The sequence below is a fragment of the Fukomys damarensis genome, unplaced genomic scaffold, assembly GCF_012274545.1.
Source record: "Fukomys damarensis isolate Sample0158 unplaced genomic scaffold, DMR_v1.0_HiC HiC_scaffold_39, whole genome shotgun sequence".
In the NCBI taxonomy this organism is placed as follows: domain Eukaryota; kingdom Metazoa; phylum Chordata; class Mammalia; order Rodentia; family Bathyergidae; genus Fukomys; species Fukomys damarensis.
Window position 1 is genome coordinate 44270482 of NW_022900951.1, and position 20278 is coordinate 44290759.

Sequence of the window (20278 nt, forward strand, 5' to 3'; positions counted from 1 at the left end):
CATCCAATAAAATGAAATATCTAGGACTCAAAGGAAACAATAGAGGATATAAGAAGATGGAAAGATACCCCTTGCTCCTGGGTAGGAAGAATCAACATAGTGAAAATGGCCATACTTCCATACCTCCTATACAGATTCAATGTAATCCTGATTGAAATTCCAACAATATATTTCACAGAACTAGAGAAAACAATACAAAAATTCATTTGGAACCAGGAGAGACGTAGAATAGCAAAAATCATTCTAGGCAACAGAGACAAGGCAGGGATTATCACAATTCTGAACTGAAATCTATATTACAAAGCCACTGTAATGAAAACAGCATGGTACTGGCAAGAAACAGACCCGAGGATTAATGGAATAGATTAGAAGATGCAGAAATAACACCAGACATACTAAGCTACTTCATCCTTGACAAAGGAGCCAACCATCCTCCCTGGAGCATAGATAGCCTCTTTAATAAATGGTTTTGGAAAAACTGTCTTTCAACTTGCCAATGATTAAAACTAGATCCCTATCTTTCACAATGCACTAAACTAAAACCCAATTGTATTAAAGATCTAAATATCAAAACAGAAACCCTAAACCTACTGGAAAGTAAATTAGGTAGAACTCTTGAAGACATTGGCATAGGAGAAGACTTTATGAACAAATCCTCAGCAGCTCGAGAAGTTGAACAAAGAATCAACAACTGGGATCTCGTTGTAATAAAAAGTTTTTACAGTGCAATAGAAATCAACAACAAAACTAAGAGACAACCTACAATGTCAGAAAAAAAATTTACCAGCTGTTCCTCAGAAAGGACTACTCTCTAGAAAATATAGAGAACTCTAAAAAATTAGACCCCCGCCAAATACAAAGACTCAATTTAAAACTGGGCATCTGAAATGAACTGTCATTTCTCAATGAATTAAAAGCAGCAAACAAATATATGAAAAAATGTTCAACATCCCTTGTATTCAAGTAATGTAGATGAAAACAACACTGAGATTCCTCTAACCCCAGAAAGAATGACTGCTATCAAGAAATCAACCAGCGTCAAATGCTGGCAGGGCTGTGGGGAGAAAGGATCCCTTCTTCATTATTGGTGGGAGTGCAGACTGGTGCAACCACTGTGGAAATCAATATGGAGATACCTCAAAGAACAAAGGTCAGAGATTCCCTTTGATCCGGCTATCCCTTGCTGGGTATTTTTTCCAAAAGAATTAAAAGAATCATACCACAGTCATATATGTTCATCCATGTTTATAGTGGCACAGTTCGTGATAGCTAAAACCAGGAAACAACCCAAATGCTCATCAACTGGAGACTGGATGAAGACGTGGTTTTTCTATAAAATGGAGTATTACTCAGCCATAAAGAATGGGCAATTAGAAACACTAATAGCTAAATAGATGCACATTGAGGCTATACTGTGAAGTGAAATAAATAGGACACACTTGAGTAAATACCAAATAGTTTCTCTGGTGTGAAAAACTAAAAGTGTAAATGAGGTTCAAATGGTATAATTAGGAGTGTAAATTTAGAAAGAAATGTCTAAAGGGGAAGTGGGAAGGGGAGGGGAAAGGAAATAAGGCAAAAGAAAAAATGTGTAAAAATGGAAACAAAGTCTTTGTAAATAGGGAACAGTGAAGGGGGTGAAGGGAGGGCAGGGGTATGGGGAAAAATACAAGAATCAAGACATCGTGTCAAGATCCCAATGATAAATGTAACTGTATTGTTTCCTTTAAATGTACCAATAAACTTAATGAGGAAAAAATTCATGTACATATTTTTGTTGAACAATTTCAATTTTGGGAGGTATATACCTAGGAGTAGAATTGCTAAGTCATGTGGAAACTTCAACATTTTGAGAAACTGCCAAATTGTTTTAGTGTAGCTGTGCTAATCTATATACTCATCAACAATGTTTGAGTATTCCAATTTCTCCTTATCTTCACCAACACTCACTGTTGTTTGACTTTTTCATTATAACCATCTTACTAAGTATGAAATGGTATCTCATTATGATTCTAGTTTGTATTTCCTTATGAATAGTAATGATGATCACTTTTTTCAGTGTTTATTAACCATTTGCATATTGCTATAGACGATGTTTTTGGCCTCAAATTCGTATATTGAAGCCCTAGTCTCTAATGTGACAATATTTTGAGATGGAGCCTTTGGGAAACAATTAATTTTAGATGAGTTTATAAGATTAGGGCTCTCATAATGGCATTAGTACTTTTTAAAGAGAAGATAAGTCTACCATTCTCCCTGTTATGTGAAGACATAGCAAGAAAGGGGCTGTCTATAAAACACGGCTTTGGCCTTTTCGAGACACTCACTCTACTGATACCTTGAATTTGGATCTTCCTGCCTCTAGAACTATGAGAAACAAATGTTTGTTAAATTACCCAGCCTATGGCATTATATTATATCAAACAAAGCACATATATTAACTGAAGCTCCTCTTTTGGCAATTCTCTACTGCATTCCATTGCCCTTTTTCTTTTCATTGCCCATTTTTAATCGGTTATCTTTCTTTCTTTTTATTATGAGTAGAGAGTTCTTTATACAGTCTCTAAAGCCCATTAGTAGATATATGCAAATATTTCCTTCCACTACATGGACAGTCTTTTCACTTTCTTGATGGTACCATTTGCTGCAGAAAAAGGTTTTTTAATGTGTTCTAATTTATTTCTATTTTTCTTTTGCTGCTTATGTTACAATGCCTGATTCAATGCCAGGAGGATTTAGTTTTGTTTACTTTTAATTTTTTTATAATTTTCTTTTATATTTAGATATATGATCTATTTTGAGTTTGCTTTGTGTATGGTATCTAGAAAGGGCACAATTTTATTTCCCCTATGTCTCACAACCATTTGTTGAAAATATATTTCTTCTTCACTTTACTATCTTGGCACCCCTTGTGAAAATTAACTGACCATAAATCTGCTGGTTTGTTTCCAAACTCTATTCATTTCTATTTATATATCTGTCTATTCTTGTGCCTATACAATACTCTCATGATTATTGTAGCTTTGAAGTGGGATTTTTAAATTGGTAAGTTTTAAGATCTCCAATTCTGCTCCTTGTAAAGACTGTTTTAGCTATTTGGGGCCCCTCCCAATTCCATATGAATTTTAGGATCAGCCTGTCAATTTACTCAAAGAAATCTGCTCTCATTCTGTAGATCATTTTGTAGTATATTGTTATAATAAAAATTTTAAATCTTCCAATCCTTGACCATAAAGTCCACTTATTCAGAACTTCTCTAATTCCTTTCAACAATATTTTGTAATTTTCATTGTAAAAGTCTGAAATATCTTTCATTAAATTTATTCTAGAGTATTTTATGCTTCATGATACTATAGTAAATAGAACTGCTTTGTTTTTAATCTTTGAATTTTGTTCTTATTTTTAATTGAAACAATATGTTTGTGGGGTACAGTGTGACATTTTTATACATGCACACAATGTGTAAATCAGATCAGAGTAACTATCTTATGTAACACTTCAAATGTCTATCATTTCTTTGTGGTGTAATGTCTAGGAACTGTGCTTTTAGTATCATTTGATTTTGCATATTAATATGGTTGGAATGTGTCTGTGAGAAAGCATGTTTTGGAAACTTAATCCTCAGTGCTATAATGTGAGAGGTAGGGTCTCATTGGAGGTGTTTAAGCCATGAGGGCTCCACTTCCATGAATGGATTAAAACTGATTATAAAAATGCCTGAGGTTTTTAAATTGAATCTCTTGTTTTTTTCTCACCTTCTCTTTGTCCTTCCACCATGGCACGATGAAAAGGCCCTCCCCACATGCCAGCCCCTTGATCTTGGAATTTCCACTCACCAGAACCATGCACCAATATTTTTTTTATTCAAGGGTATGGGGAAAAAATGAAAACCAAGATCTGTCATGTAAAGGTGCAAGATCCCATTGATAAATATAACTGTACTGTGTACGTTAAAAGTACCAATAAACTCAATGAAAAAACATTTTTTATTATAAATTGCCAAATTTCAGGTATTTTGTTGCAACAGCACAAAAGGATTTAGAGATACATTAACTTTGTATCCTGCAACATTGCCCAGCAATTGTGAGCAATGAAAAGAGCAAGAATGTGTCTGGGATAAGGAAAGAATCGAGACTGTAAGAATATTTACTAGGCACTGAATATGTTTGTGACAGGTCATTACTTCCTGGCATTTAGTATGCAAATGAATTTCCTGGAAATCTAGTTAAAGTTCAGACTATTGTCAAGGAGTTGGGATGGGGCCTGGGATTCTGCCTAACAGCTCCTCAGCAGATAGCTTGTAGCTTTTATTTATTATTTTCAAATTACAACCTTGAGATATAGATACTATTATTATTATTATTATTATTATTGACATTTTATGGATAAGAAAATGATCTCAGAATTTGAGAAAGTTATCCAGGATCTTAGAGTATGCCGAACCAGGATTTGAACATAGTTCATTCTAGTGCTAAAAGTGGGTTCTTTCCACACTCCCACATCTGGATATATGAAGTATGTGGAGAATAGTGGGGAGAGCGGAAAAAGCAAGCCCTTCAGAGTCAGAATTGCTGCATAGAATACGTTGGGATCTAAGCTTTGAGGTTGTTTTGGAGAACTCATCAGCTTCCTTGCTTTCCAGGAAGGTGAGAGTGAAGGAGAGATGTTCAACTGTCAGCTATTAGTAAGATGATATAGACAGAACCCAAGATTGGAGGAGGTATAGAAGGCTAATCAGGCTATACTCTGGAACAGGACTCTGCATACTGCTAAGGTCTACCCCTGAAATTATCTCAATTGTTGAATCTTCTTGTGTTTAATGTGATGGGTTAGACTAATTGTGATGCTGCTATTGACTGATGCTATAGTTTGGATATGGCATGAGTGAGTCCCATACGAGTTTGTGTACTTGTAGCTTGGTCCCTAGCATGACAATATTAAGTGGAGCCTAGTGGGATTTCTGTAGGTCACTGGGAGCACTTCTTCAGAAAAGTGAAAATAGTTTTCATGGGATCCCTGATATACTTTTCTTCAGAGCAACTTGTTATAAAAACATGAATCTGAAAAATGACTTGTTCCTTGGCTTTCTGTACAGTGATGGGATCGCTCCTTCTTGCATATAGTCCTGGCACTGTGTTGCCATCCACTATGAGGTCCTCACCAGAACTGAGCTGATACTAGTACCATGCCCTTGAACCTCCAAAATCATGAGTTAAGTAAAACTTACTTCATTATAAGTATGTCAAGCTTCGTGTATTTTATTATATAAACAGACAGACCAATATAACTAACCATAGAGGAAGAAATGTATCAGTGAACTAAAGGACAGGTATTGTAGTTCTGAGGTATTTCTCAGTAGAAAAACAAACATTTCCATCTTGTAGTAACAACAGAAATATCCATGGCATAAACTGTGCTCCCTATTCAGGGAACTGTTGGAATAGATGTCTCAAAGCTGTTCCCCTAAAAAGTCTATTACAGACTCTATTTCCTTGGGGATGATGAATGATACAGCATGAGTACCATTCCTAAGAGGTCAGGGTAGGGGTTTTGGAATGTGAGTAAGGTTTCATATAGATATTTATGAAATATGATGGATAGGTGACCAAATTCATTTCCAATACTCTCCAGCAGAATATTAGGGGGTTTTCATTTCCTGAGTCAAAATATCTGAGTCAATTGTTTTTGTCCTTAGCACCTTTTATTGAAGGATGACCCTTGATGACAATCTGGCAGGCATATCTATGTCAGCCGAGAAGGGAATGGTGGAGGACACAAATACAGAAACAATAAGATTCAGAGAAAAAATAATAGCTTTATATAGGATAGATGACCCCCCACACACAGCTGTACAACAAACACTGGTTCTTTATCTACACAAACTGCCCCTGTCCCCCTCCTTGAAAGATCTACTAATCTTCAAATAATACAATATGTTCTTGCAGAAATACCATTGACATAAAGAACACATCTGGAAAAGACAGTGGGAGTTGTCAAAGCTCTAGATGGGTGGAAATGGCCATAAATCTTCCCAGCTTCTTCCATCTTGGGAATATGTTTGTGTTAATGGTAGAGCAGCACCTTCATGGAGGCTTGGGTTGAGGATGTGACTCTAGTGATCCTGGGCAGCTTTTGGGGGGGTTCATTTAACACGAGGTTAAATGGAAAACAGAATCTGAACCTGACCATGAATAAAAGCTTTGCATCTTTTCACCCTCCTGCCTTTCCTCTGCTTCTAATCTCTCCCTTTCCAGGGCTTTATTTTTAGTGTCTTTTCTCATTATCTTGGATTTCACTTGGGCATTTATTTCTATATCCTGGCTGAGTCTCTGGCTGTGGGACTCAGGGAGACCCAATTATTCAGTCTTAGGGATGAGAGATGTAAGAGGGGACATGTGACAGGAACCCTCACACTGACTCATTTCTATCTATTCACCACTTTGCTTACTTCTTACTCTCTGGGACCTCTGTAAGTATTTGAAGGAACAGGTTACATGTTAAGACCATTAACTGTCTTTGGAGAAATCTGTTGACCTGCCTTCCAAACTGCCACCTTCCCCAAAAGCCTTGGAAGAGGGATAGCCCAGAAACTGAGGACAGGGGAGAGAAAAGTAAGGCCAGTAACGTAGCACTATCATTCACAATGGGACTACCACAGCAAGAATTGGCATGCCAGTGTCTGTCTAGTAGTTCACCTTTGTTTACAGGTCATCGCTGTCAGTATAATTGAGGTTAAGTTTTTAAGAGCTTTGGAAACTTTCATGTGAAAATGAGCATCCTTGTATCTTGACTCCAATTATAGAAACTAATATGAAGAGAGACGAGGGACAAAAATGATAGTGTTAATAGTATGTTTGGTATCACACACATCATGTATAACTAGTTTAACACTGGTTCGAAAAATCCGGACTGTGCTCATAGTATCCAGGTAAATGATCACTCTTCTTCCCAGCCCCATATTATCAAAAATCTATTCTGGCTAAAAATTTGAGAATTCTGGAAGACCCTGGCCTCACTCCCGCTCCAGTATAAGACATTTCAACTTGTTGTTTGTTTGTCCTTAAGACTTGTTGAAAAACAAAAAAAGATGTCAACTATGACCTTTGTTCAAAGTACTTCCCCCACCTCCTCAACTTTCACTTGGATAAACCTAGCCTTTCAAAAGCCATCAGCCTTTCTGAGAAGGGTAGCATCTTCCACTGGAGGGCAGAATGGCAGGATTGACACTAACAACGGTTTTTGCCATTGGCAGCAATACTAAGAGTATAGCCAGGGCCCCACAGAAAGGATTACTTCCTCTCCCCCACCCACACACCCTGCTGGCCAAGATTCTCCCATTGTTTTCAGATACAATGTAGAGGAAACGGAAGCCAGTAACCAGTATTTGTAGCAGCAGCAGCAGCAAAGTTCCTTGGTGAATTTTTTTTTTTTTTTTTTGGTTGGATGAGGTACCTCTGTTACTACAGTTAACTTCCAAGCATCCTGAGGAACTCAGCAGTACTTGAAGAGATGCTAGGCTTTGTTAGGCTGGGTTTAGGTGGGCTGTGTGATATGAAAGGTTGATCTCAATCAGCAAATCACAGGAAATTGAGCCAAGTAATAGGGCAGGGTTTAGTTTAAAATTCCCTTCCTGCCATGGCCCACCTGAGGGCTTTTCAAGGATTTATGCTGGCTACCAGTGTCAGGTCCTCAGCAATAGCAGTAGCTTCAGTTCTTTGTACAGTAGTCTCCCCTTATCTGCAATTTCACTGTTGGCAGTTCCAGTTACCTGGGGTCAACCATGGTCCAAAATGATTAAATGGAAAATTCCAGACATAAACAACTCACAAGCTTTAAATTGTGTGTCGTTCTGAGTAGCAAGAAGAAATGTTGCTCCATTCTGTTCCGTTACACCTGGGACATGAATCTTCCCTTTGTCCAGTATATCCAAGTCCTGTGGGTTACCCACCTTTAGTCACTTAGTAGCCATCTCAGTTATCAGATTGGCCACTGCAGTATTGTGGCGTACAGCGCTCATGTCCAAGTAACCCTTCTTTTACTTATAATGACCCCAAAACAGAAGAGTAGTAAACCAAGAGCCACTAGAACATAGAACATGGGAGGATAGATTAACTCCAGTTCTATGTGGCATTGCTACGGAGCATGTAAGAAAAGGCACAGTGTATATAAGGTTTCTGGAATCCCCTGGGGGTCTTGGAACATATTCCTCAGGCTAAGAAGGGGGTGCTGTATGGTTGGATCATAATTTGCTCTGGGGAGCTGGTCCTGGTTGCAGCTTCCAGCTACCGAAGTTCTGGTTCCCTGAGCCAGGCCATAGGCTGAAAAGCAGTTATTAGAGAAGCACCTCCTAAACATGCCTCCATTTATTCATTGCCTGGAACCATTAGAAAAATGGGTGATCTTTGCCAGTTTCATTTCTTTGGCTTAAAAAATATATAAGCAAAAGTTTAACACTGCTGGGAAAAGCAAGCTCACAATCACCCAGACTTCAAGGGAAGCAAGCAGCCTGGCCACGATAGGGACGCTATGAGCTCAAGAGGAGAACACCTTTCTTCGACACTTGTAGCTATAGTAGGAAGGAATGAATGTCTCAGCACATGCTTAACTAGCCATGGTGGATTGAGGCCAATCTGTAGAAAATGCTTTCCTGGGCTAACTTTTCCCTCTCCAACTTCCCTCTTCTCACCTTACTAGTTAAAAAAGAAAAAAAATCAAAACATAAAAATAAATAAAATTAAAAGCCACTTAAAATATAATAATAAGAACTTCCCCACCGATAATGAAATCTATATCCTGAAGTCAAGCTATAGTAAAGCTATTAAGGGCCCATAGTGTGAAGCACTGGGATGGGCACCTGTAACTCCCAACAAAATAAGAGCACGATGAAATTAAAATTGGCAAGCCTAAAGTCTTAGGATAGGAGGAAGCCACACCAGCCAAGGCTGAAAGCAGGCTTCTTTCCTGTCAACCAGCTGCTTGGGAAGGTCGAAATAGAGCCAACTTGTTTAAGCCTCGCTTTTTCCTGAGGGTCACCTGGGGATACCCAAACTTTACTCACATTCTCTTGAGTAATCACTCCTTTTTTGCTTCCCACTACAAAGCTTGGGTAAGTCCCTGAACCTGGTGGTAGATGAATGCCCTCAAGGCAGCCAGATCTCCACAGCAAATGACTGGTCCACAAGCCCTGGTCTGAAAAGAGCCTTACAGGTGGCTTTTCTCTGATCCTCAAAAAACCGATTATGGTGTGAGTGGGTTGAGAGTTCAGGTTATCTTTGGTATCCTAGTACAAAGAAGAATGAAGGCACTTTCTTGGTTCTGTGGGCAGTGAATGCTTGCCCACACACACTGTGGGAGGGAGAGTGCACTTGCATGATCACACCTTGCTATAGCTCCCTAAGTAGAAGCTTGGCATCACCTTAGGGTATCCTTGCTGGTAGGGACCACTGCTAGGGAAGGAGCAGCGAGAGATGTTCAGGGTAATAGGGCTGTAACAAACTGCTAACTAATTGTTATCTGTTGCTAGCAAACAGCTACTGAAGATGAAAGCAATTCCTGCTGTGGCTGGTCAGGGATGCTGTGGCAGACTACTGGTGATTTAGAAATTGCTGGGCCCCAGGAGTAGGCTCTCCCTGAGACATTTGAGCTGCTCTTCCCCGAGCTTGATCTTTTCATCCAGCTCTCGTTGTTCAATGATGAGAGCAGATTTCATCTTGACAAAGTGCTGGTAATCTTGGAGCTGGTCCTGAGGCAGGTAGCGGGAGACCATGTCAAACACCAACTTCTCCCGACGATCCACATGCTCCTTCAGCTCCTTGGCATCTGCCAGTTGGCTCGTCAGCTGCTGCTTCTTCTCTATCAGCACCAACTGGGGAAGCAGAGGAGTAATTAAGGGCTGTTCTGATTACCAGGCACCTGCCTAGTAGGGCCTCACCAGGGAGGCGGGATCAAAGCAGCTATCCATCCTGCTGATTGGTCCAAAATGTTCTGCTGTAAAATCCACCTCCATGCAAAAAGCCTTCCTTTCCTGTAGTTGGAGCAGTACAGACATGACTGCATCTCTGCACAAGTGGAAGTGCAGTTGCCTTCCTGCATCTCTAAGGATGCCTTTCTTTCATCTGCGGATTTGGTGTGTAGCTGTTTGTAACAAAACCAGTTTTTGACCTTTCCGTCTGGGAAACAACCACAGCTGTGGCGATGCTGCTTTGGACACGTGTGAGTGTATGTGTCTGTGTACACGTGTACACAGGCGTATGTGTCTCTTATCGTGGATTCAAAGCTACTTGTGTAGGGTAAGGTAAAGCAGTGTGGTTCAGGATAAATGCAGCGAGAGCCAGTCTGTGAAACTGACAGCGTTCCCAAGGGACATTCCCTCTGGGCTCAAGAGTGAGAATGACGCAAAACTGCTGCTGCTGCTGCCGCTGCCACCTCCACCACCACCATCACTACTACTGGCAGCCTGCAATGATTCAGTATTTACCCTCTTCCAGGTCCTGTTTTTTTATTCATAGTTCTGAGGAGGGAACTCAGGGCCTTGTACATGTTAGGAAAGTGCTCTACACTGAGCTACAACCTCTGACCCAGAGGTTGTTTGAAGTAATAAACATGGATTATCTACTTTAATCCTCACAACAACCCCATGAGGCAGGTAGTGTGTGCATCTCATTTCATAGATGAGGAGATTAAGGGAGAGTAATGTTAAGTAAATTTCCCATGGTTACACAACTAATAAATGGTAGAGCTGGGATTTCAGGGCACTTATAAGCCAGTATTTATACTCAACATTATGCTTTTCTGCCTCCCACAAGAGCCCAGCCTCAAAGAAGGAGTCCTGAGGGGAAAAAAAACAGGTGCTATTTCCCTCCATCCACATCCCTGGAGACCCCAACTCTACCTTTTCCTGGTTGGCCTCTGAATCGATGCTGTTAAGAGCATTCTCCACCCGAGCCAGTCGTCCAGATAGTGACAGCAACAGATTAACCACTTTATCCAGATCCCCGATAAACAAGCGATATTTATCAAACTCATTGGATTTGCAGACGGCCTTTAAATTGGTCTCCACCTCCTCTCCAAGGGCTGAATTGGCACTGATATCCTCCAGCAGCCCTCGCTGGGCCTCCCTTAGGACAGAAAGTTTTCGGCCAATGCTTTCAGTAAGCTGTATCTAGGGGAGTTAAATAGGGGAAGGAAAAGGATGAGCATGGGGACCAACAGAAACTGATCTATAGCCGTAGATTGTGTTTTGGGATCTGGAAACAAAGGAGTCCTTTGAGGTCATGAGTAACTTCAGTTTTGGGGGCAGGTACCTTCTCTCCTTGTTTGGTAGAAAAGTCCATGTCACCACAAAATGTACTGGAATTAGTAAGTGGGCTAAGTCTCATTTGCCAAACACAACAGAATACTTTCTAAGACTATACAATAAATTGGAACTAGAATGCTTCTGAGATCCTAGGTTGGAGAAACATTTGTCATCAAATGCTTATCACTTCATTCATTCTTCTTCAATCCATATAAGTACCTCTTATGTTCATGGTACTGTGCTAGGTCCTTGCCCACTTAGCCAGCTTTTAGCTTGGCTTTTAAGGTCTTGGGATGAGTGAAAATTTTGGAGTCATAATTACTGGGTTTGACTTCTGGCTCTGCCACTTCCTAGTTTTGGGACCTTGGATAATTTGACTTTATTGAGCTTCTCTCTTTATACATAGAAGGAAAGGAGATAACTGAAGTACCTGTTGCACTGGGTGGTAATGATTCAATGACATCCATTGAATGGATGTGAACAGTAAATGCTGAGGGCATACAATAGGTTCTTAAGTGCTGCTATTTATTATTATTATTATTATTATTATTATTATTATTCTTGTTATATCTGTTTTCATTCTACCATTTTAAATTCACTCCTCAGAACCTTTCAGGACTAGCCCTTCATGCTATTGTTTGTTCACAAAACTCATTCTTGTGTTCCTGAGTTATTTCTGCAGTTCTATCTGCTCTTATTTTCTTTGGCTATTTCTATTTTTACTTCAGGGCACGGCTCTGCCATCATCTTCCCTACAGGAAGTCCTCCTCTGGAAGCATTCTCTCAATGATTGCTTTCTTTCCTAGACTCTCAAGTCTTTTAGAATTGAACCTTATACCGTAATTTGAAGTTGTTAACATTCTATTTTATATGTGAATCCAATTCCTTGCCCTATTATTGATTTTAAGTTCCTCAAGGAAAATGCTGCCTGTGTCTTCCAAATTGTTCCCCCTCTATGTGTGATCAGTTCTGGGACTGCACTCGCAGGAAAGCAATGTTGGACAGTGCAGTTTTGGAATCAGAGATGCCCAGAATCCAGTTTTACCTTCTTCAAACTCTATGACCTTGGATTTGAATATCTATTCCCACTATTTCTTCATCTACAAACTGGAGAAGCATTCCACCCAACCCCAGTGTTGTTGTGATGGCAGGTGAGATCATAGAAGCAAAATACTATTGTGTCTGGTACATTTAAGGTTCAATGTATGTTTTTGATCATAATTACTACTACTACTACTACTACTACTACTGCTACTTCTGTTACTAATTCAAGGCACTATACCCTAGAGGATATTGGTCTAGTTACAAGGTTATGACAAGCATGGAGCCTTCCTAGGTCACCCAGAACCTTCACAGCTAGTATTGCATTATGGTTAAAAATATGGACTTCAGTGTCAGACTATTTAAATTGGAACTCTAGCTCTGCCAAAAAGTAGTAGTCTGACCGTGAACAAATTACTCAACCTTTCTGTACCTCAATATCGCCATCTGAAAAAGTAGGATAACAACGCTGCCTATTTCATAGAGTAATTAATATAAAGCATGCTACACTGTTTATTTTTACTTCAGTCTAGGCATACTAAGATCACAGCCTTATAGTTTTCTAGAATGTGTTCTTATCTAGTATCTTATTTGGAGATGTACAAGGTGACCAAGATTAAGAGGGCTTCATCTGGGTTCAAGGGCCTTCTGCCATACTTTAGCACTGTTTAAAAATCAGAAGATCACCATGCCCATAGTTAAGTATAACAGGTCTGCATTTGGCAAAAATTCCCAAAGCCATTAGGATTTGGGGTTCAGTGACATAAATGAGGCAGAATTACTTGTCAAGAGACTCCCCGTTAACACCTTCTGCTTTCTCACACAAAACCTCAGGGGTAGGGACAAGGCATGATGCACACTGAAATTTCCAAACCATCCTGGCTTTCAGGCTCTGGAGATGGATGAGAGGATGAAAATGAAGAAAGTCCTTTGTTTCTCAGCACCTGGCCTCTACAACTTGAGCTTCAGCCCTGGAGAAAGTGTAGAAGACAGAGCTGTGGAGTTATCATAGACCCAGCTAGAGCTGAATTGTTTTTTTACATGGGCTATTGCAAACTGGTAGCCTTTATCTTTTTTCCTCAGTGAAAACACTGTCTTAATCTACCCATAGTCACTGCCAATCACTCTGTCATTCTGTGCTTTGCCATGTCTGGTCATCTAACTCTTTTTCTAGTCAGACCTTTATTTAGCTTTGCCTTAGAAAGGTCAGGTTCTAAGTGAAAAAGGAGCACCACCATTATGCTCAGGGAACATGGAATCCAAGGAAGATCTTCTGGGTCAACAAAACGTCAACATCAGGGCTGGGGATTTAGCTCAGCACTTCGGTGGCCTGCCTTGCAAGTGCAAGGACCCGAGTTCAATCCCTGGTACCAAAAAAACAAAACAAAACAAAACAAAACAAAAATAAACAAAAAAAACCCTTCAACATCACCATGCTTCCAATTCTTCCCCTGACATTTTGCTTCAGATGGAAAATTAGACAGAAGGCTTTTACAAATGGCCCTGTGCTTTCCTAAGGGTCATGTTCTGCAAGAGAACTATGGGCAGAAGCACAATTTCCACTGAGTTCATAAATCCACAAAATGGTAAAATGTGCCTTGGAGGTTTCCATGACAAGCCTATTTGCCTATTAAATAAAATGGGTAAATACAGGGAAGGCAAAGTAATTCGAGGAACTTGATTAGAAAACTAGGCTAGGGGTACTTACAGGGCAAAAGAGAGGCTTGAGAACAACAACAACAGCAATACTATCTCCATTTATCTATTTTGTAGTTTTAAGAAATAAATGACCATCATTGCATATAAATACTAAAGTATGCCAGCCTATAATTTCTTCTTATTTTCCTTAATCTGTTCTCTTCCTGGAAAGTTACACAGAAAAAAAAAGTTAACGTACTGCTGTTGGCTAGAGTTCAGTGGCAGAAACTTTGTTGTGTCCTGGGTGATGAGTTACCTTCAAGGGTGGCTTAATTCTGAAGGACAGGATGGTAGGGCAGAAATTCAGCTTGACTTCAAATCCTGGATATATTTAGTTTGTAACCATTAGGAAAATTAATTCCCCCAACTGGTGAAAAAGGGGTTAGTCATATATACTTTGAAGGACTGGGCATATAGCTGAGTGGTAGAGAGCTTGCCTATCACGTGGAAAGTCCTGGGTTCCATCCCTAGCACGATTATCTTACTACTACTACTACTACTACTACTACTACTACTACTACTACTACATTATATAATATAATGTATATATATTATAATACATATAATATAATGTATTATTATTATTATAAATAGCAGCAGCTAGGGGTGTAGTTCAGTTGCAGAGTGCTTGACTAGTATATATGAGACCCTGGGTTCAATTCCTAGCATCATGCCCAAAACACTGTGACTGTTACACGATGTGGGATAGCTCAATTGTAGCGTGCTTGCCTATCATGAGCAAAGCTCTAGGAGATACACACACACACACACAGCGCTTATAGGTCTAAGAGAGGCAGTGATGATCACTACTACAGTTACTACTATTGGTTGGATTAGAGATTGGAATTGTATTGTGAGAAACTCAGAGAGGCTATTTTATTGCCATATTGAAAATACAGTAACACGAGACATTCCAAAGGGTGTAGAGGGCCTGACTGCCCTCCAGACACACTCAAGCTATATGTCAAAATTCTCTAGTGTATACCTAAAATTTTACCTTTTTTTGAGCTAGTTCATAGTCAACTTCCTCTTCACCCAGGCCCATCTCTGCTATTTCGGGTTGGTCTTTCAACTTGTTCAGCAGCTCTGCCTTGGCCACAGAAATATTGTAATAAGCTGAGTAAGAGGTAGGGATTGTTGGGCCCCCTGGAGGAGGTGAGAAGTGCTGAAACTCTTGTCTGTGGAAAGAAAGAGAGATCATTTGAGCACCTCTGTTGAGAGGTTGCTGACCATTCTGCTTTAATTTCCCCATTATAAAATAATACACTGATTCACCAAAGAGTTGTAAAATAATGATGATGGTGATGATGGTGATGATGATGATGATGACGATGATGATGATGGCAATAATGGTTCAGCTGGCACTACTCAAACATACACAGGTTACACGGCTATCTAGAAGCCAGGTAAAGGCAGACTTCAAGAATCTAGAAGGCTTGGGGAAGTGAGATTACAGTAAGCTTAATTTTCAGTGGTGGCTAACAACAGGAATTCTGGGATTTGTTACTCTTAAAGCTTCATTAAAAGAAATTGATAGGGACTATTTTTGATCAGTTGAATGAATACCAATATCAATGTATGGGAGACTTTTCTTAACACTTGTTCATGTATTATTTTGATCCATTTTCTGTGGCATTTGGTGCAATAAATTTGGAATTTTTTGGGAGACTTTTCTTAACACTTGTTCATGTATTATTTTGATCCATTTTCTGTGGCATTTGGTGCAATAAACCTTTGGAATTTATCTTGAACAACAACAAAAGAATCTAGAAGGCTATTCCCACGCCACTGACTTTAGCAGTTAGGGAGACTTCTTTAGAGATAATTTAGTTTAGTCATTAATGCTCCATTGAAATCCAGAAAAATTGGCAGGCTCTGAAAATTCTTGGCTTTTGTTCATTAATAATTCCCCTTGATTCATGGCAACAGTGTATGAACCCTAAAGGAGGGACTGGGTAGTAGAAAATCATCTAAGCTCTTAGTTATCAGTCTTCCAAGCTTGTTGGCCTCCTTCCTACTAATCCACAGACCTCTACTCACTTCATCTCTATTTATGTTGCTTGCCTATAAAGGCACCCTGTGGCTTTCCTGGACACTCATTTCTTCTTTCCTGATGTCAATTCTTCTTGAAATAGCCCCTCCACTGAAGATCTCCACAGCAAAGAGGTCGTCCATGATCTCAGCCATGGTCACCATGTTGGAGGCTGGGGTTAGCACCCCTGCCCCGGACCTGTCATTTGCCCTCTCGTGAGTTCATCTGAGACTGCCTGCTGGAGGGTAGCCCTTCAGCCTGAGAAGAATTAGTATCTCTCTACTTCTGGTATATCCCCAGTGACCCAGGCCTCAATGCATAGTTGTTGAATGAAATAAAAATAGTGGAACCAGCTACACTTAGGGGATTGCCAAGTGCAGCAGCAGACCTTGTTGCCTTGGGTTCACCAAAGTCTACAGGGCCGAGGTGTTGTTTCTCAGAACCATGGCCTACGAAAGAGAATTTCTCCTCAGGAAAGAAGTAGCTCTGGTTCCATGCTGGCTTGGGTTTGGACTCTTCTGCCAGCGATGCTTCTGACCTGGTGGAAAGAAGAGAGAAAGAGAAATGTTACAATGTCAGTTTTCAGTGATGGAGGGATAAATAATTCCACCCAGGGTTTATGCAAGATGGAGGCCCACCCTCACTCTATTCTCTTTACCTAGCAGCCACCCCCACCCTCCACCTGTTTTCTGACTATCCCTTTGTTAAACCCTAGTTGTTTGAAAGGGAAAATAAGAGAAATCCAATCATTCTTGCAGATATATGCAGCTCTTAGATAAAGGTTAAAAAGAACAGTTAAAAGGCTCCACAGCTATTTACTGATTCACAGTATGCAGTCTCCTAATTCACCACACAGAGAAAACCTGGGCGTGCCCTTATTCCTCATCCTAGCTAAATTTATTTTACATGTAAGGTTTCAAGCTTATAACACTGATGGTGGAACAACACTAGCTCACACAGTGCTTACCATGTCTTAGAAACTGTCCTAAAATAGAGATAAGCATGTATACGTGCAAAAACACACACGTGCACGCACACATACACACACACGTGTGGGAATATAGATGTATAACTGAATGCTCACCAAAACCACTTAGCAAATGAGAAGATTGAGTCTTCAAAAGGTAAGGTGACTATCCCAAGGTCACCAGCCAGTAAATGGCAGACGTATCATTTCTACCTGGGCAGCACAATTCCATAATTTGTGTTTTTGGTATTATGCAATATTAACAGAGAGACAATTTGATATCCTATGAAATCTTAGGTATAAAGACTTTTCTGGCTGGAGTATATCTATGTTAGGAGAGAAGAGAGAACATTCTGGAAGGAATAGGAAGATATGAACTTAGTGAATTCCTATCAACAGGAAAAATATTTAGGACATGTATGAAAGTTTTGAATCAAAAATTATAAATGAAAAAATGTTGTGCTAATTGGAGACTGAATTTCTCAGCAGATCATATTAGGTAGGCACTGTGCTCTAGGGCCCCTTTCCTTATCGCTTCCATGCACAGAGAAGGGATCACAGGAAATCTATGAAAATATAATCAGAATTTAAAAGTGAATATCAAAGCAAAAGTCAGAGTCTTTCCACAGTGCCCTGACAAGAAGTGCATATAGCCCATAAAACAAGCTATACATATACTTGAATCAGAGTTCTTTGACCTGAACAAAATTTGAAAATTCTGTTGTCCTGGTTGTATGTGTATTCTAGATATTACATTGCAATTTGACTTGGCCAAAATGTGGATGTTTGTGTTTGCATTTTAGGTTTAAAACATTCTGTGCAAGTCTAAGGCCTGGAATAGAATATTCTTCAAGAGCCCAGAGATGATGAGTGGACAGAGTGAACCAGACTGCCTGGGTTCTGGCTGCCTGTGATCCTATGACAAAGTTATGTTTTGTCCTTCGACCTTACTTTTCTCATCTAAAAGACAGAGGAGACTAACTATAACTATTTCATAGGTTTATTGTGGAGATTAAATCAATTAAGGCAGATGCTCCTCAATTTACAGTAGAGTAATATCCTAATAAAGCCATCATAGGTTGAAAATATCATGATTTGAAAATGTATTGAGTACACCTAACCTACCAAACATCACAGCTTAGTAACACAGCACGTTGTAGAGTCATGGTTTCCTCTCATAATCATGTGGCTGACTGGGATACTTGGCTGCCGCTGCCATCCCGTATCCTGTTCTGCAATTTATTAGCCCAGAAAAATATCAAAATGCAAAAGTTGAAGTGTGAGTTCTACTGAATGTGTATTGCTTTTACACTGTGGTAAAGTTAAAAAAAAAAAAGTCCTAAACTGAGCCACCATTAAGACAGGCACGGTCGATGAAAGTGCTTAGAACAGTATGTGAGACATTAATAGGTAAAAAATGTTAGCTATGTTGGGAATGATGCTGATCTTTAAAGCTTTATCTCTGGGGAGCATCTGTAATTGATTTTTGCAGCCAGAAGCCAGGCTGTTTGCAAACACATGTTTTTCCTCACATCTTATTGTTTTTAAAACAATCACTGGAGCAAGTTACAAGATCTCTGAGGATAGCAATTTCCTTCTTGTGGCCAGTGTGCAAAGATGAATAGAGGTACATAAAGAAGGAAGGTTCAGGGACCATAACTACTACCTCCGCTGTGATCCTACAGCAGAGAGAAAGGACTCCTGAAGACCTGGTCCACTGGAAGAACAAGACCTCTTGTGAGAAAGTCTCTTGAAGAAGGAAAAAGTTATAGGCTAGACTCAGACAGATCTAGTTTTGAATCTTTGCTGTTTAACACTGCATTAAGTAGTCCCTATTTTGTTAAACTTTAGTTTCTTCAATTGTCAAATGGGGATAATAATGGCCAACAAGAGTGTTGAGAGGATTAAATAACATAATAGACATAAAATTTCTACCAGTGCCTAGTCCATAGTAAATGCTTAATAAGTGTTTATTCATTCATTCATTCACCCATTTAATCTATCTTTTCTTCTGACATATTAGTTAAGTGCCTACTAGGTGCTAGGTCACCTTCCCGTATCCTGGCTGTGTTACATAACAATTACAAGCTACTTTCCACAAAATATTTTCTAGTTTGCAAATAAGAATGTTCCCCAGATAGATGTCGGACAGCTTGAGAAGCAGCCACATGGGATCTGGTAAGGGATTCTCGCAATGCCTGAAAGCCAAGCCCTGAAAATGCTTTAAAAGCTTGTGGCAGCCCAGGTGTGGTGGCACACACCTGTAGTCCCAGCACTCAGGAAGTTGGTGCAGGAGGGTCACCTTGAATTGGAGGCCAACCTGGGCTATATAGTGAGTTCAAGGCCAGCCTGAATTGCAAAGTGACAATCTGTTTAAAAGAAAAACCTCGTGGCACCTCAGACTGGAAATTGAACAACCTGCTCTAGACAGTCAAGTAACAAGATTTGCCTGTCAATAAAGGGCACAACAACAACAAAGTATTTCTAATAGTGATAAGTCTCAGGCAAGTTCATTGTAAAGGGATTTAAAGAAAGCACTTAGAAGATACCTGTCTCCTGCTCCCACCCCCAATAGAGAGTAGGGAGAGCTCTCTGCAGGAGAGCAGGCAGAGCTAAGAGCCAAAACCCTAAGAAGAGGTAGTGTGGGGGTTTTGCTCAAGGGTAAAAGTGACAATTAGGTACTGTGGGTCTCACAGAGGCACTGGTACAGTGGCTCGTGAACAAGGACCCGCAGTCCCATGCCAGCCCACACTCCTGCTTTGACCTTCCTGTGAAATGCAAAGAGGCAAGAAAACGAGGAGGGGGGTAAAAGTGGAAGAGATAAAGACTGCTGTTAGTGACTGTAAGGAATTACCAGAGCACAAGCAGCCAGCCTCAGGAATACTTTTGATGCTGAGGTGGGAGGGATTAGAGGTCAAGGTTTCTTAGCTGGCAAGCTAGGTTGGCAGATAAGACCCTAAGCCAGGTTTCCAGTAAAGGCCTAGAACAATCAAATAGGGTTTAGAAGACCTATGCTTCTAAGATCAGGGGCCAGATATTTATACATACCTTAAAGACAAGTTGATGAATAATACAATATTTTAATAATGGTATTTAGGGATAAGAGCATTGAAAACTTCCATTTACTGAGCACCTACTATATGCTAAGCATGTAGTTATGTTCTTTACATAGATTATATTCACAACAACCATGCAGAGCAAGTATTATGCCCATTTTCCAGGTAAGAAAACTAAGGCTGGGAGC

At 39.9% G+C, this 20278-nt stretch overlaps 1 protein-coding gene across 3 annotated transcripts in view; it reads right to left on the reverse strand.

Moving 5' to 3' along the window:
* Positions 1 to 5548: 5548 nt before the first annotated feature.
* Shroom4 (shroom family member 4) overlaps positions 5549 to 20278 on the reverse strand; it is a 213800-nt gene continuing 199070 nt past the window's right edge. For 2 of the 3 annotated variants that reach the window (XM_033760261.1, XM_010606428.3), the window contains exons 7-10: positions 16456 to 16605; positions 15033 to 15213; positions 10892 to 11161; positions 5549 to 9865 (exon numbers count right to left, since the gene is read on the reverse strand). In XM_033760261.1, the coding sequence (XP_033616152.1) occupies positions 9596 to 9865; positions 10892 to 11161; positions 15033 to 15213; positions 16456 to 16605 (871 nt within the window). In that variant the 3' untranslated portion in view covers positions 5549 to 9595. The remainder of the gene's footprint in view (positions 9866 to 10891; positions 11162 to 15032; positions 15214 to 16455; positions 16606 to 20278) is intronic. The other variant, XM_019204855.2, reaches the window with a different exon arrangement.